The 15,809-nt window shown below is 41.9% G+C and overlaps 1 protein-coding gene across 1 annotated transcript in view; it reads left to right on the forward strand.

Moving 5' to 3' along the window:
- The window catches only part of RIC8B (RIC8 guanine nucleotide exchange factor B), a 43,006-nt gene extending 28,760 nt beyond the window's left edge, over positions 1-14,246 (forward strand). Inside the window, exons 5-10 of the mRNA XM_018557798.1 lie at positions 124-274; positions 1,543-1,638; positions 6,221-6,365; positions 7,629-7,773; positions 8,129-8,248; positions 13,789-14,246. Of these exons, the coding sequence (XP_018413300.1) occupies positions 124-274; positions 1,543-1,638; positions 6,221-6,365; positions 7,629-7,773; positions 8,129-8,248; positions 13,789-13,900 (769 nt within the window). The 3' untranslated portion in view covers positions 13,901-14,246. The remainder of the gene's footprint in view (positions 1-123; positions 275-1,542; positions 1,639-6,220; positions 6,366-7,628; positions 7,774-8,128; positions 8,249-13,788) is intronic.
- The last annotated feature ends 1,563 nt before the right edge of the window (positions 14,247-15,809 follow it).

Consider the following 15,809-nt stretch of genomic DNA (forward strand, 5'->3'; position numbering starts at 1 on the left):
TTTACAATGACTCTCATTTAGGGTTTTTTGGGGGTTTTTTAGGTCGGTTTTAGATGAATGTCTTTTGAATTCATGATTTTGTAACCCACAGTTATTTATAAAATTATTTATGTTTTTTTTCAGCAATACAATCAATTTGTTGAGCAATGTTCCTGTCTCCTGCCTGGATGTGCTCATCACCCCATCTGGCCAAGAAATGTCTGCAAACAATAATGAGCCGGACATGGAGGCAATTCAGCACACTTTGAATTTTATGGAGAAGCGAATAGATAAGGTATTGGAGATGCTACAGCAGTTTGGGTTTGCCTCTGTCCCCTCCCAAAGTCCCCCAACAGAGAGCTTTTGGAGAATGAAGCTGTTTTGTTTTTTTGTTTTGTTTTTTTTAGATTGTAGTCCATCATGGAATGAGCTTGGTATGGTGGCTACTTTACAACACACACAGGGACCATGGGGAACAAAAGTAGCCACCCTCCAGAAGGAAGGATAGTGTCAGCACAAATTCAGAGATGATTTGAGGATCTGTATCTGAGTGATACACAGATAAGATACATATTTGTTAATAGTTAGGGTACTTTAATGCACTTTTATGATGTAACTCTTGAGTTTAGTGTCATATTTTTAATTTTAGAAAAAAACTTCCCATTTGATTATATGTGCCTTTATAGGAGAACTATGGGGAGAGTGAAATGCAGTCATCCTAACGTCGGCTCTATATATCAAGTACTGAGCAATCACATACCACTGATCACTGAGTTCCTAATCTTCTCCCTGCGGAGAGCGATGACTGTCAGACACCACCCCACGCAAGTCGTTAGTAAATGTCCTCCGGTGACCCAAAAGAGAACTAACGCCAAAAAAGGTTTGGCCATGGTTCTTTTTAAAATAGTTTATGCATGTTACCTATAAAAGCCTCTCTTGTGTAGACATCCAAAAGGCCAGAGACTGCTGCCAGGATGTGATGTCAGCTGCCCCAGTCACAGCTGTCAGTGACACTCCATAGGTTTTACCTATGTATGTGGGGAGGGAATGGGCAGTTTGTGGAAAAGAAAACCCCAGCAAGTACGCATTTTAAAAGCCTTAATTTTCTGTGCTTTTTAACTTCATTTTTTTTAGGTTGTAACAGGGTCTCTTTGATATCCATGTATGGCATGTCTATTGTAAAGTGATAGGTCCAGTTTAAAACTGTTTACCGCTCTCTATGATATTTCTATAATGTTCTACAAAGCATCCTGCGAAGTGGCCAATTAAGAATTATATTTTTACTTATTTTCTAACCAACCACAACCTGGAAGACAAAAACCATCCTCAAATAAACCCGAATCCTCTTCAGTAGTTTATTCCCCAGACGTAATGTTGCATCAGAGTTTGTGATGTTTGTACAAGTCCTTTTAATTGATAAATTGTCGTGTCTGTTTGGAGCCGGGAATCCTGCGTGTCATTGTATCTCTAACTGGATAGTTTAAGTTGATTGAATTTTTATTTCCTGTTTATTTGCTGTCTGCTTAACATCACAGAGTGCCTTTTCTTCCTGTCTCCTCTTAGGGCTGCAGCTACAGAGAGGGTCTCACGCCAGTCCTTAGCTTACTGACCGGATGTTCCAGGGTGCACAGAAGTATTCGGAAATACATCAAAGCAGAGGTAAGAGCTCTAGATTCTTGTGTCTGTAGGGCGAGGAATACAACATAAGTGCTCTTATGACTGTAAAATCCTGGGTAAAATTTTCTTAAAGAACCTTGAATGAAACTGTCCCATGCTGTTAGCAAATACAAGGTAGGTACGTTGTTGTGTCCACAAATTCCTTTACTAGACAGAAATATCCCTGGTCCTCTCTGGCTGCACCAACATCCCCAGCGCATTTACTTGACTTCAGTTTACTGTTGAACCTAAAACCACACCCTTACCTTCCCTTGAACTTGTGCACATACTAAACACATTAAAGTATTAACATATTGTTAATAGGGATGCACCGATATATATCGGCCGAAAATAGCACTTTTTGCAAAATACCGAAAGTGCAATTTTTCTGCAGATATAGCGGCGCATCCCTTCTTTCTCTCGGGCTCGACCGCCTGTGGCAGTTTCTCTCCTCCCCGCTGGGACACAGCGCCCAGCGGGGAGGAGAGAAACTGCCACAGGCGGCCGAGCGTTGTGGGAGGAGAGCGCTGTGCGCAGCCGAATTCTCACCTTCCACACCGCTCAGCCTCCTGTGACGGATCAGAGGAGAGCGGTGTGTGTGGGCGAAGACAGCCAGCGCTGTCACAGGAGGCTGGCTGGCTGGCAGTGCAGGGGAGGAGTCAGCTGTCAGATCGAGCTCTCCTCCCCGCTCTGCTCGCTCAGCCTCCTGTGACAGCTGTCAGGAAGGCGAGCGAGGTACAAACACTCAGAGGGGAATTTATCGAAACTGGAGCAGACAAAAACTGGAGCAGCTGTGTAGGGCAACCAAATCTTAACTGAACAAATTGAAGAGAGAAGCTGATTGGTTGTCATGCACAGCTGCTCCAGTTTTTGTCTGCTCCAGTTTCGATAAATCCCCCCCATGTGAACAGCTACATACAAAGGGCATTGTATGGTTACTATATCCTCAATTATGAATGAAGAGGAGTGATCTACATCACTTCCTGTTCATTCATGATTGTGGCTATAGTAAACACACTCTGTCCTCATGTTATAAATGATCAGGAACACTCAGCATTTCACCTTTCATTTATAACACGGGCTGCAGAAAAAGAGATCGAGGACTCTGTTCTCAATCTCTTTTTCTATTTTAAAAGGGAAATATCAGGGATCTGTTTTAGACCCCTAATATTTCCCCAAAGCATCTATAAGTAAAGTAAAAAATATTTAATATAAAATGATGACAAATTTAAAGTTTATAAAAAATGAATAAAAATTAAATATTTTAAAACATGAAAAAGTTAGAAAACAAACATTTTCGGTTTTCATCCGGTTTTGGCCCGACAATTTTTTTTTTTTAATTTCGGTTTTGTTTCGGTTTTAAAATGTTTCATTTCGGTGCACCTCTAATTGTGAACAAGCACTTTAAAACAAACCCTCACCTATGTCGGTATAGGCATTGTGACGAAATTCATCTTCAGACATCACAGCAGGAACTCTAAAATCTCAGCTCCCCTCACCTTAAGGCACCAGTCACGCTCCATTCTTAATGGCACCTAAATTCAGCAAGCAAGACGTACGTTGCTGCACACACTGCATGAGCTTCTTTGCTGCGTGTAAGGCAGCCAATTTAAATGTATAGGCCTATGCAGACATGCAACAAACACGCAAAAATGCTATGCATTGATGCCTTGCCTTGCTTTCAGTAGGGAGCAGAATCTTGGGAGTGTGCTAGTCCTTTAATGTAAACACACAATAGCTGTTGTAAGTTGTTAGAACCCTAATGAAACCGGAATTCAGAGGAGCTGTTGTGATTTTTGAGTGTCTTTGAGAATTAATTATTTCACAATATATACATCTAGAAAGGTCAGTGAGGACTTATTGTAAAACTGTTTTACTAATTGTTAATGGTATGTAAAAACGTGAATGTCTATAGTCTATTCACAGGTGTAATTTAAAGGACCTAGGCTATGGACATTCAAATATTTACATGTATTGAAGAAGTAGTAAATGAGCTTTAGAGCAAACAGTCATTGAACATAGTACTTGTAGGCATTGTGGAGCAATTGTTCCTCAAAGTTCACAAGAGAATCAGTCAAGTCTGGTCTTGGCACTCTGCTGCTCCCCTTTTCCTGGGTTTCTCCCCTGTGTTTGTATCAGAGATTAGAAGACTGGCAGGCTAATGAGTGACTGCTGGGAGGGGGAAGCCAAGTAAAAATTAGGAGAGTTGTCCCCTGATGCAGTGCTACGCGAGGGTAAGGATGTGTGGGTGTGGATTTTAACCCCTTCATGACTGAGCTAGTTTTCAGTTTCTGTTCATAAATGACTGACACACCTTTTACATTTTTGCTGTGTGATTCTTCCACAGCAGTAATATACTTTCTTACTAAACGTACCAACTCATATTATATATTGTTTTTTTGAGGACAGATAGGGCTATATAATTATATCAAACATGTGTACTTAACGCCTCACTTAGTTTGAATAAAATATAAAAAAATGAGGAAAAAAACTAGAAGAAAACACTTTTTTTCACAAGTTTTGATTATTATTATTATTTTTTTTTAGAAATGTGTTATAATAATTATAGTATAACAAATATATTTATATATCATTTTTATTTTCCTAAGTAACTGCTGAGAATCAGTGGTTACCGGCATTACAAAGCCTGATATAACTCATCATGTACAGTGTACGTGGCCAGTCATATAGGCACTTCGTGACTGGACGTACAGTGTACGTCTCCCGTCACGAATGGGTTAATGCTAGGTATGCAGCTTCTTTAAAGTGCGGACCGGGGTGTGCGACGCTACTACCATACAGTGACTTAGTATAACATAAGAAATAGGAATGACAACTTGCCATAGAGCGAATGATGACGCGATATCATCGACGAGGGGTAGATGGATGGGAATCCTCCACTGATGGGAATGGTTTGCACTCACTTATGTGTGTGAACAGATATGGGGAAGGTGAGGCAGGCACAAATGGATACGGTCTGATTGATCCTGACAGCATCAATCGGCCTGTATCCATTCATGCCTGCCAGAATCAGCAGTCCCCTTCTATCTAGGACCCCTGCAATACACAGTACTCAGACCCAGGCTTTCACTGCCATCGAGCCCCCCACAGCCCCAATGGCAGTGAGCAACCCATACACCTCCTCACCTTCCCCCATATATGTTCACACACATAAGTGAGTGCAAACCCCAATTCCCAACCATCTACCCCTCGTCGATGATATCGCGTCATCATTCACTCCTTGGTAGGTTGTCATTCCTATTTCTTATGTTATACTAAGTCACTGTATGGTAGTAGCGCTTCTGTCCTCATTTTTCTGTTCTCAAGGGGGAAGCAAAGTAAGCTGCTAGAGAAAATGAAATAGTTTTTTTCTGTAAAGTTACAGGGATTAAGAACTGTACTCCACTGTGCATGCAGCTACAGAGGACAGGGAGTGCTTGTTTTAAAGCTCATTATTTGCTTGTTTAGAAAATGTCACTAGCCTGACCACAAGTCGTCTTTGCAGCTTTCCTGAAGCCACATTTGTGCAGTTATGTTTATATGTCTTATTCGTGGTTAAGTTGTGTAATTTGAATACACGTGAACACCAATGTCTCTGTATTAGAAATGAGTTGCAGTTTTCAATTTTTACCATCCATGCAAAGCACAAGGGGAATGTCTATGACCACTGTTTGCAGGGGCCCCTGTGACATACAGCTGTGCAGTCACTTACAAGCCCCCATCTTTCACCCCGAATAGCGATGGAGAATCACCTGCACACCATAGAGCGCTTGAACCAAACAAAATGTCCATTGGTGCCCAAAGTGACGACACGGATGGCGCCGTGCTACAGTCCAAGTAATCATAGAAGTCACCAGCACTCACTTGTAATGTGCAAAAAGCATAGCACGTTTATTGATACGCCACATGCGTCAAAAAGCCAACTTTTCGGGACCACGCAGGGTCCTTCATCAGGGCGACATTGTGACCACAATGTCGCCCTGATGAAGGGACCCTGCGTGGCCCCGAAACGTTCTCTTTTTGACGCATGTGACATCAATAAACGTGCTATCCTTTTTGCACATTACAAGTGAGTGCTGGTGACTTCTCTCTTTACCCATCTCTCACCCATCGCAATGTTACATATGCATTCCATGTAGCAGATGTTACCGATTAGGCAGGACATGTATTTATGAATCTCACTCTTAGAGATGTGCTTATATTAGCACTCTGCCAAGCTGCATTCTTGAACAGAAATTGGAGCAGGTAAAGAATTAAAATGGTGGTGCCATTTTCAAAAAACATTTTAGTTCAATTACATTACAGTATTTTCTAGATGCCTACAGTGGTGTTCAATTTTAGCTTTATTTATATAGTAACATATATTTTATAATGAAGGCTATAATCCCTAATAATTTATAAAAACTGGAGCAGACAGAATCTGGAGCAGTTGCCCATGGCAACCAATCAGCTTCTCTCTTCTGTTTGTTCAGTTAAGAATTGAAAATGAAAGAAAGACGCTGATTGGTTGCCATGGACAACTGCTCCAGATTTTATCTTCTCCAGTTTTGATCAATTCCGCTCTTTGTTTTTTACACATTTTTAGGTTCTTCCTCCACTGAGGGATTTAACCAATCGGCCAGAAGTTGGGACAACCGTACGGAACAAGCTGGTGCGCTTGATGACCCATGTGGACCTAGGAGTGAAGCAAATTGCAGCTGAATTTCTGTTCGTTCTCTGTAAAGAGAGAGGTAATTAAAGAAAAATGGTTGTGAACAAATTAATGTACAATCCAGGAGCCGGCTTTTAAAAAAACAAACCATAAAGCCAAGACTGCACAACAATGATAATGTCCTAGAGTCAGTCTCCAGATCTCAGTCCATTGTAGAAAATATGGCCTGATCTGATCCCTATGCAACCTGGCAGAGCTGGAGATCTATCCACACAGAATGTGGCTGTAATTGCTGTCAGATGTGCAGCCACTTAGAACTGAGTTGCATGGTGGTGAATATTTATGCAGTCATCCATTTTGTGTATTTTAATTGAAATTAATATACATAGATCCAGACTTCTTTCCATATGTTTAGCAGGCTATACCTTCAGGTTTACAAAACACAGAAAATCCCCAGCTCACCTGCGAGCTAGCCTGCAACCAAACAAATTGCCCTGTCAACAGTATGCGTTAAAATCAGAGGTTTTAGTTGCACAAACTTTTGGCCAAAAATATGCCAGCTGTCAATCACGCAGCTGGGTGGATGCAGACATCCGTCCCGGCTGCGGCGGTCTCAGTATACCGCGAGCTGAGCTTTGGGTCACGGGAGGATGCTAGTTTGTGTTCTCCCATGGCCCTTAGGAGAACTATGGAGAAAAACACTTACCCCATAGTTCTCCTTTAAAGTGGACCTAAACCCCATTTTACTAAAAATCACACTAGCATGCAGCTCTGCTCAAAATACCTTTCCCCGGGATTGCACAAGAGTTTGCAGTTTACAGATGAAACTTCCCAACAATGCAATGTGAGTTAACCTTCCTGGGCATGAACTCTTAGGCATGGGCTACATCACCTGAAAGTGGAAAAACAGTAATTGTAAGTAAAAGAAAAATATATTTTTATTTAACGAATGTAAGATGATTTCATCTCTTAAGTGCTACTGCAAGGGTTTAAATACCATGCCCTTGCAGCACATAGGAGATTCGGGCTGATGTTCTCACACTCAACTTCCCTGGTCCAATGCACCCTCGGAACTCTGCTCCGGAAGCTAGGTGGCTGTTGATTAGAGCAGTGTACAGGGGGCGTCTGATCACTGGGGTTGTGTGTGTGAGCAGCACTTCGTTAAAAATAAATGCAGCCTGACTGCATTACAGTAATAAATCAAGAAGGTTGAATTGTTCTTTATACCTACAATACCCGAGCCCTAAAACTTCAGCGAACACCAAACATTACCTTATAACTTCTTTACTGTAAAACTAAAAGTGATTGTTGCACTTAGTATGAATTTCCTTGCTTTTGGCAGTGGACAGCCTCCTGAAGTATACTGGTTATGGAAATGCAGCTGGGCTTCTTGCCGCCCGAGGTCTCTTAACTGGTGGGAGAGGTGATCACTGGTATTCTGATGATGAGGATTCTGACACTGAAGAATACCTCCAGGCAAAACCAAAGTAAGGAAGTGTGGAATATGTATTGTAGCTGTTGTCTGAACTCGATGGTTTTATCACCTTTTATGTGCTGGAAATGGAGGTGCACTAACAGCAGCCCGGGGATGTACAAATATGCATGTTGATTTGGGTGAGTGGGAGCACCCTGTAAACACCCCCGACTCCAGCTGATCTGGGGTAAACCTGCTGTTTTTGGTTGGAAGGTTTCCACTTAGCAAGTGCATAAAAGTATTTTATATCTTTTACATCTCGAGGCCAAATTTACACCTACAAAAAAAGATTGAGACATAAACTAAACCCCTTAATTTTTGTAATCCAGAGATTTGTATTTCACCAAACTCATCCCCTTGTGTTTCAGCATAAATCTAATCACTGGTCATGTGGAGGAACCAATGGCGAACCCAATTGATGAAATGACAGAGGAGCAGAAGGAGTATGAAGCTATGAAACTGGTCAACATGTTTGACAAACTGTCCAGGTACAGTCATCAGCAGCCTTTGTACAGTCTCTTGTATCTTGAAGACCATTAGCGGTCAACTTCTTTAAGTTTTAAGTTTATTTATTGCTACAGAAACCAGTCAAGGACAGTGGACATCCTACAGGATAGGGTCATAGATGCTGCATATGTTGTTGGAGACTGGGGATATGCTACACAAATTGATCAGAGACCGGGGACATGCTGCACAAATTGATCAGAGACCGGGGACATGCTGCACAAATTGATCAGAGACAAGGAGAATGCTACGGGAGATGATTAGAGACAAGGGACATGCTACGTGCTACAAGAGGTAGTCAGGGCTGGATATATGGTACAGGAAACGGTCAGATCCTTGGGACTTGTTACATGGGACTGCTAGAGATCCCTGCCATTACAGACCCCTTGCAAATCAATGCTCCTACATTTGAGCTTCCTAAAGTACTCTTTAAACTTACTGGCACCACATTTGATATTCCTCCCAGCAAATTCCATTGTAACAGATTAGAAAAAATAAATAAATAAAAGGCATGGACAGCATGGAAAAAGTAGGAATGTGTAAGAGGAATATCCCAAACCATTTAACTAGCAGAATCTAGTATAATTATTTTTTTCCCTTCGCTGGCCTTAAAAAAGAGCTATGGCCCAACCTTTTTTTGGCATAGTTCTCTTTTAAACTCAGCATATAGTCTGGATACACCCCACTTCCTGATTGACAGCTGGCTCTGCCTCTCTAGAGCCAGAGGCAGCTGTGCCAGTCCCCCCACCCAATTTGTCCCTCCAGTAAGCGCTGGAGGAACGGAGAGGGGAGGGGGAATCTCCACGGTAAGTGGTGACTGACAGTCACTGCTCTCTGCAGGGAGATGCTCAGGGACTGAGTGATTGATGGTATGTGATCACTCAGTTCCCGATCAATAGAGCTGACACGTGACAGCTTCAGTGTCACACGTTGGCTCTGATTATGGGGATGAGTGTATTTCACTCTCCCTGCAATTCTCCTTTTACTAAATGCCTAGTCTGGGAAACATTTATTACTGTCTGCTGGGGCTTGATGGCATACAAAATAGAACCAAAGAGCCACAGGTTGGGCACCGGGGGAAAGACACTGAAGGGACGTGAATTGCCCATATCAAGATAGCTCTGAAGATTTCAGGCAGCTATGCTACCAGTGTTAGAGAAAAGCGTATCAAAGCACTTTAATGAATACACAACTGTACTATGGGGTGCTTATTATTTCCTTTGTGCATTAACTTGTCATAATTTAGATTGGGCTGCCAACACAAGTCAACAGAACAAACATCAGCACTATTTTTTTCCTAAATTCAGTGCACCGCAGTGGACCGTGTGGTACATCAGCACCTACGTTAGGGTGCCATGCTCTGTCTCCCAATTGTGATTTTAATGGAGACTACAAATGGCTGGTTCAATACCCATTACATAGGCATGGTTCACTCTTGTCACTGTCAATATACCCGCCCTGAGAAATTACATGCAGCCATAGGCAGGGTGCATGCATGTAGACAGGAAGTGGCTGCAGGAGATCAGCAGTACTGATACGTAACAAATTATTAAAGGAGAACTATGAGGTGAGTGCTTTCCACTCACCTCATAGTTCTAGCCGACCTGTGACAATGAGACTGTCACAGGTCGGCTCAGTAGATCGGGAGGTGAGCGAACACATAAATAGGATACTGCGAACTGCGGCGTCTCAGTATACCGCAAACTACAGCTCGCAGTATACTGAGCCTAGGGTGACGGGAGGACGCTAGTTTGTGTCCTCCCGTTACCCTAAGGAGAACTATGGGGAAAAGACTTAACCCCATAGTTCTCCTTTTTAATAAAAGGTGCACAAATTTATTATCATTTTTTTTTAAATCTATTATGCAGAATGCTTTACCAAAATGGCATTCAGTTAGGGTTTGCATGTAGTTTAAACTGAAAAATAGGGGTATGACTATGGCCCTCTCAAGACCGTTTATGAATTTGTATAACAAGTGATTCTGAATGCAGAATTTCTATATTACAAAGGGATCCAGTTAAGGTTTTGTGCTGTCGTCCAATCTTTTGTTGACATTTGGAATCCTACAGTGGAAGCCTCCGGTCCAATTATCCCGGCCTATGTTGTGTGATATATTCAGTAAAGCGGAGCGTATATAAGAGAGCGAGCGCCAGCCAGCTCATTAAAAACACATAATTACCAGCTAATTGTTCGGGCAATGCTGCTCCCGCCGCTTCTGCTCCCTTTTGTAGCCGCTGACCAAACAAAATCACGTCACAGAAAGCCGACAAAGTATTGTTGGAATTCAGACTTCAATTAACAGAAAATATTAATGGGCAAGGAACACAGTCTTGTGAAACAAGGGCTTCTGGCTGAATAGTGTTTGTTTCTCCGGCGAATCATTAATGTCCTAATGAAAAAAGCTGCCTTTTGTGCCGGGCTGCGAGGGCGAAGACTCGCTGAGGTAATACATCGATTTGCAGCTAGTGATTAAATTAAACCTGTGCAGGGCCTGCAAGCTGGCTAGGTGAGTGGCTATGTCTAAGGAGATGTGTAAGCAGGTGATGGAATGCAACTTAGAAGAACAATCAACTCAGTTAATTAAAAAAAGGTTGTTTTTTTTCAAAAGGGAAACAGTATTTCTATAAAAATGCTTTAGAGGTTGATATGTGTTCAGGTTTCATGTGACTAATCTTAAAGTGTATCAAAACCCAGAATGTAATATAGTGCAGTTTACCAGTCCTTAGATGTAGTGACTGCATTAGTCTTCTTTTTTAAGTTTTTATTTTTATTAATTTATTAGCTTTATTTTCACCCTGAAATCCTGTAAATAACACACTTCCTGTCCCTTCATGGCTACACTCACTTCTTTACTGTATCTATGGGGAAGCCATGGTTGTCACCCTGGTAGGACTTCAAACATGCCTTTTTATCTTCATTACATCATGGATCAATGGGATAGTTTACAAAAGAAAGATGGCTGTTTTTGCTGTCATTTTATCTCCGAGAGAGTTACCAGTATTTGGCCTATTACTAGGACTATTTTTCTTGCAGGATCAACAGGTATTTTCTCTCTTACTGTCCTTAGCCTGAAAAAAGAAAACGTATGCAACCAACACATCTAAGGACTGAGCTGGTCACCACATTCCATGAGCACACCTAGTTGCCTAGCTTACCGTGAACCTGTTCTGATCCGGGGCCACCTACATTTGCTATAGGTGTCCTCTGTTCGGGGTTTGTATAAGTAGATCTGTTATGTAGTTACTGCATTCTTGTCATATGCTGCATACATTTAAGAGAACTGCACCCCAGTTCCTTTTGTTTTCGTGCATAGTTGAGTTGCTTAGCCTTGTTCCCACGTCGGAGGTATGGCTTTTTGGCCCCAAGGCCACAGAAAAAGGGCAGCGGGTGCTCTGGATTGATGAGTCAAAATGTGAAATCTTTTGCTGTAGCAGGAGGCAGTTGTTTTGCTGAAGGGCTGTGGAGCGGTACAATAATTGAGTGTCTGTGGGCAACAGCGAAGCATGGTGGAGGTTCCTTGCAAGTCTGGGGCTGCATTCCTGCAAATGGAGTTGGAGATTTGGTCAGGATCAATTGTGTCTTCAATGCTGAGAAATACAAGCAGATACTTATCCATCATGCCATACCATCAGGGAGACGTGTGATTGGCCCCAAATTTATTCTGCACCAGGACAACGACCCCAAACATACAGTCAATGTCATTAGGAACTAACTTCAGTGTAAAGAAGAACAAGGAGTCCAGGAAGTGATGGTTTGGCCCCCCCACAGAGTCCTGATCTCAACATTATGGAGTCTGTCTGGGATTACATGGAGTGTGTGTGTGTATTGTAAATAATAGGAATGCACCGAAACATATTGGCAGAAAATGCCATCTTTCGGCCGAAATTGTTGTGCATCCCTGTTTTCTCTCCTCCCCGCTGCTCTGTGTCCCCCTCATACAGCGCAGTGTCATGGGGGGGAGGAGAGAAAGTGTCACAGGAGAGTGATGTGAGCGGCCGGCGTGTCACAAGAGGCCGAGCTCTGCTCCCGCCCGCCCTGCTCAGCCTCCTGCGACAGATTAGGAGAGCGGTGTGGGGGCGGAGACAGCTGTCACAGGATGCCGGGCCGGCAGTGTGGGGAGGAGAGCTCGGTGTCCTCTGACAGCTGACTCCACCGTTCGCTCAGACTCCTGTGACAGCTGTCAGGATGGAGAGCGAGTGATCAGTGATCGCTGAGTGTTTGTAGATAATTGAGGACATGGTATGGTTACTATATCCTCAATTATGAATGAATGGGAAGTGATCTACATCATCTCCTGTTCATTCATGATTGTGGTTATAGTAAACATACTCTGTCCTCATGGTATGAATGAACAGGCACACTGCGTATGAAGGCTTCCTTTTCATTTATAACAGGGGATGCAGAAAAAGAGATAATAAGGGAAAGGGAAATATCAGCGGTCTGTTTAGACTCCCAATATTTCCACAGAGCTCCCAACAGTAAAGTAAAAAAATTGAAATATTTAATTAAAAAAATAACTAAATTAAAAAAAAATGTAAAAGGTTAGAAATGTTTTTTTCGGATTCATCCTGACATTTTTTGTAATTTTCGGTTTCGTTTTTGAAAATTTTGTTTCGGTGCACCTCTAATATATAATACACTCACGGTATATATGGTAGAATAAAAATTGTAAATATGCCCCCACCCACATAAAAAAAATCATACATACAGTGCTGCATGCCTGAGATCCAAAGCCATCCTGTGGCTGAACACATTGGACATAGTCACCTTCAATGCGAGCAAATGCACTTGGCGCATCCAAGTAGTACACAGCATTACCAGTCCACGGTCGGCACTCTCTTTTATAGTTCGATAACGTTGGAAATTAATTTATTGCGCTCATTTATTAGTTTTTAAATCAATAATTAAGGACTACCTAATGAGGCAGTGGCTTGTGGGCTAGATATAATTGGATTGACGATGGAGAGCTGTTGGAAGCTTTAAAAGGATTAAAATGATTGTCAGCTCTGTAATTAAACTGTCGCGGACAAAAAGCTACAGAAAGAAGGTTGACTAATTCCTTGTGAATCGAGCAGGTCTCAAGCACCACTAGAGGATGTGCAGGCACAACCTCACCTACATTATTTTCCGTTTCCTAATTAAATCAAAACTCGACATCTCCTGTTTAACTGAATGGGAACTATTTGCTGAACTGGTGCTGAGTCTCAGGCAGTTCAGTCTTTTTTTTTTTTTTTATGGAATAAAATCACAGACAAAAGCGAACTTGTATTTACCGCAGCGTCCTTGCGTCCTTTTCCAGCACTCATTAAACGTGGACTTCGGCGCTTTCACTTTAATTGGCAGACGGCGACTGAGAACGAGCCGCATCTATTCTTTGCATTATTATGGCCCTTCAAGGTCAACTTTATTTGTTAAACATTGAGCTGGAATTAATAAAAGGGGAAAATATTTGTATGCCGCCCCTGTCTGGGAGCCGTTGCATGTAATCCTAACGCTGAATAGAATTTTATTTTTTGTCTTCCAGGGAAGATATTATTAAACCGATGGGCGTGAGAGCAGATGGGACGATGGCACCATTGGAAGAAGCTATACACTGCACACAGATGCCCGAGCCGGAGAGTTCAGATTCAGACTAACGCAATCTCCTGTGGTTTTTTTAAATTTTGTTTTTGATATCTATTTATACTCTTGATAAGTCAGAACTTATTTTGTCTTTGAGAAGTAATAATAAGGTATATACATTTTTTTTTGTTGTTGTTGTTAAATTTCCACAAACTTAAAGTACTGTCCAGTTACATTTATAAGCTGTTTATAAGAAACATAAAATCGTTCTTGTAGGGGTGATGGCAGATGGGTGTTTCTGCAAGCTGTGAATATTTTAAAGCAAAAGCCAATGGCGTGATTCATCCATCGCTGTGAATATTTTAATGAAAACATATGAGGAGATGAACCTATTTCCAAGCAGAAAATAGAGACATTTTAAAGCTGAACTTCGAGGAAATTTCAAAACTAACTGTGCATTGGGGGATTCTCCCACACTGCAAGGGTTAAATGCTCTTTTTGTCTGGTGTACCATTATAGTAATGTAGCGTTAGAAGATGAACCACGTTACCCAGGGTACCACATCCAGGTAATAGTATATACTTTGGACAAACGTTGTTGGAAATAACGGACTTTTAAAGTGATACTAAACTCAGGAGTTAAAGTGACATTAAACCTTTGTTTTTTGTATGCAAGGGAGGCACACATGGTATGCATTTAAAAAAAATAAAAATGTAATTCCCTAGTTAATGGGTCCCTGCATCGCTCTCCTCCCGGCCCCCTGCACTGGTGCATCCATCAGCACGTTCCCAGCCGTGCCCGTAAGTAGCTGTGTGTGTCCATAGACACACGCAGCCTTGCGGCAGGCCACGCCTCTCCTCCCAGCAGGTTGATTGACGGCAGAAGGAGCCTGTGGCTCCTCTGCCCACAGTATCCCCCCCTGAAATCCAGGAAGTCCGGGGAACAAGGATCGCTTTGGGGACAGTCAGCGGTGACACAGCTGTGCACAGGTAATTGTGGGGGAACTTGGACACTAAACGTTTTTTACCCTAATGCAAAGAATGCATTAAGGCACATGTGTCAAACTCAAGGCCCAGGGGCCGAATCTGGCCCACCAGGCCATTTCCTAGACTTCTACTTTCAGATCTAGGTATTATGTTATTACTAAAACCAGTGATAATTGAATGCAGAGGCAATTATGATAAAGATTAGATACATTTATATATTCTTAAAGATACCTTTTGAGGGAAACCATAATGTTGATGCGGCCCACGATTAAATTGAGTTTGACACCCCTGATTAAGGTAAAAAAAAACGACCAGCCTTTATTACTATTTTAAACCTTAAAAATACATTCAGGTACCCTAATTATTATTAACAAAAATGTATCTTATTTGTGTATCACTCGGCTGTAGATCCTCAAATCATCTCTGAATTGGTGCTGACACTGTCCTTCCTTCTGGAGGGGGGATACTTTTGTTCCCCATGGTCCCTGTGTGTGTTGTAAAGTAGCCACCGCTCCAAGCTCACTCCTGCGATGGATTACAATCTCATGTTTTAGTTTACTCATTTGTACTGAGATTGTAGTCTATCATGGAAGCAAGCTTGGTGTGGTGGCTACTTTACAACACACACAGGGACCATGGGGAACAAAAGTATCCCCCCTCCAGAAGGAAGGACAGTGTCAGCACCAATTCAGAGATGATTTGAGGATCTACAGCCGAGTGATACACAAATAAGATACATTTCTGTTAATAGTTCAGGTACTTTTGATGCATTTTTAAGATTTAACTCCTGAGTTTACTGTCACTTTAAGGTACCCAAAGATTGAGTTTAGAATAAAAACAAACTTTATTTACACTTTATACCGTTAAAAAAATTGAATTAGGAACATATAGCACATTAAAGGCTTCTTTACAATTCATGAGTATCTCATTACCTTCATCGATTACCTCAATGTATCTAATGCAATATAATTGCATACTTTACATCCATTGATTCTTC

Source organism: Nanorana parkeri, unplaced genomic scaffold (assembly GCF_000935625.1).
Source record: "Nanorana parkeri isolate BGI_ZX_2015 unplaced genomic scaffold, ASM93562v1 scaffold14, whole genome shotgun sequence".
NCBI lineage: Eukaryota > Metazoa > Chordata > Amphibia > Anura > Dicroglossidae > Nanorana > Nanorana parkeri.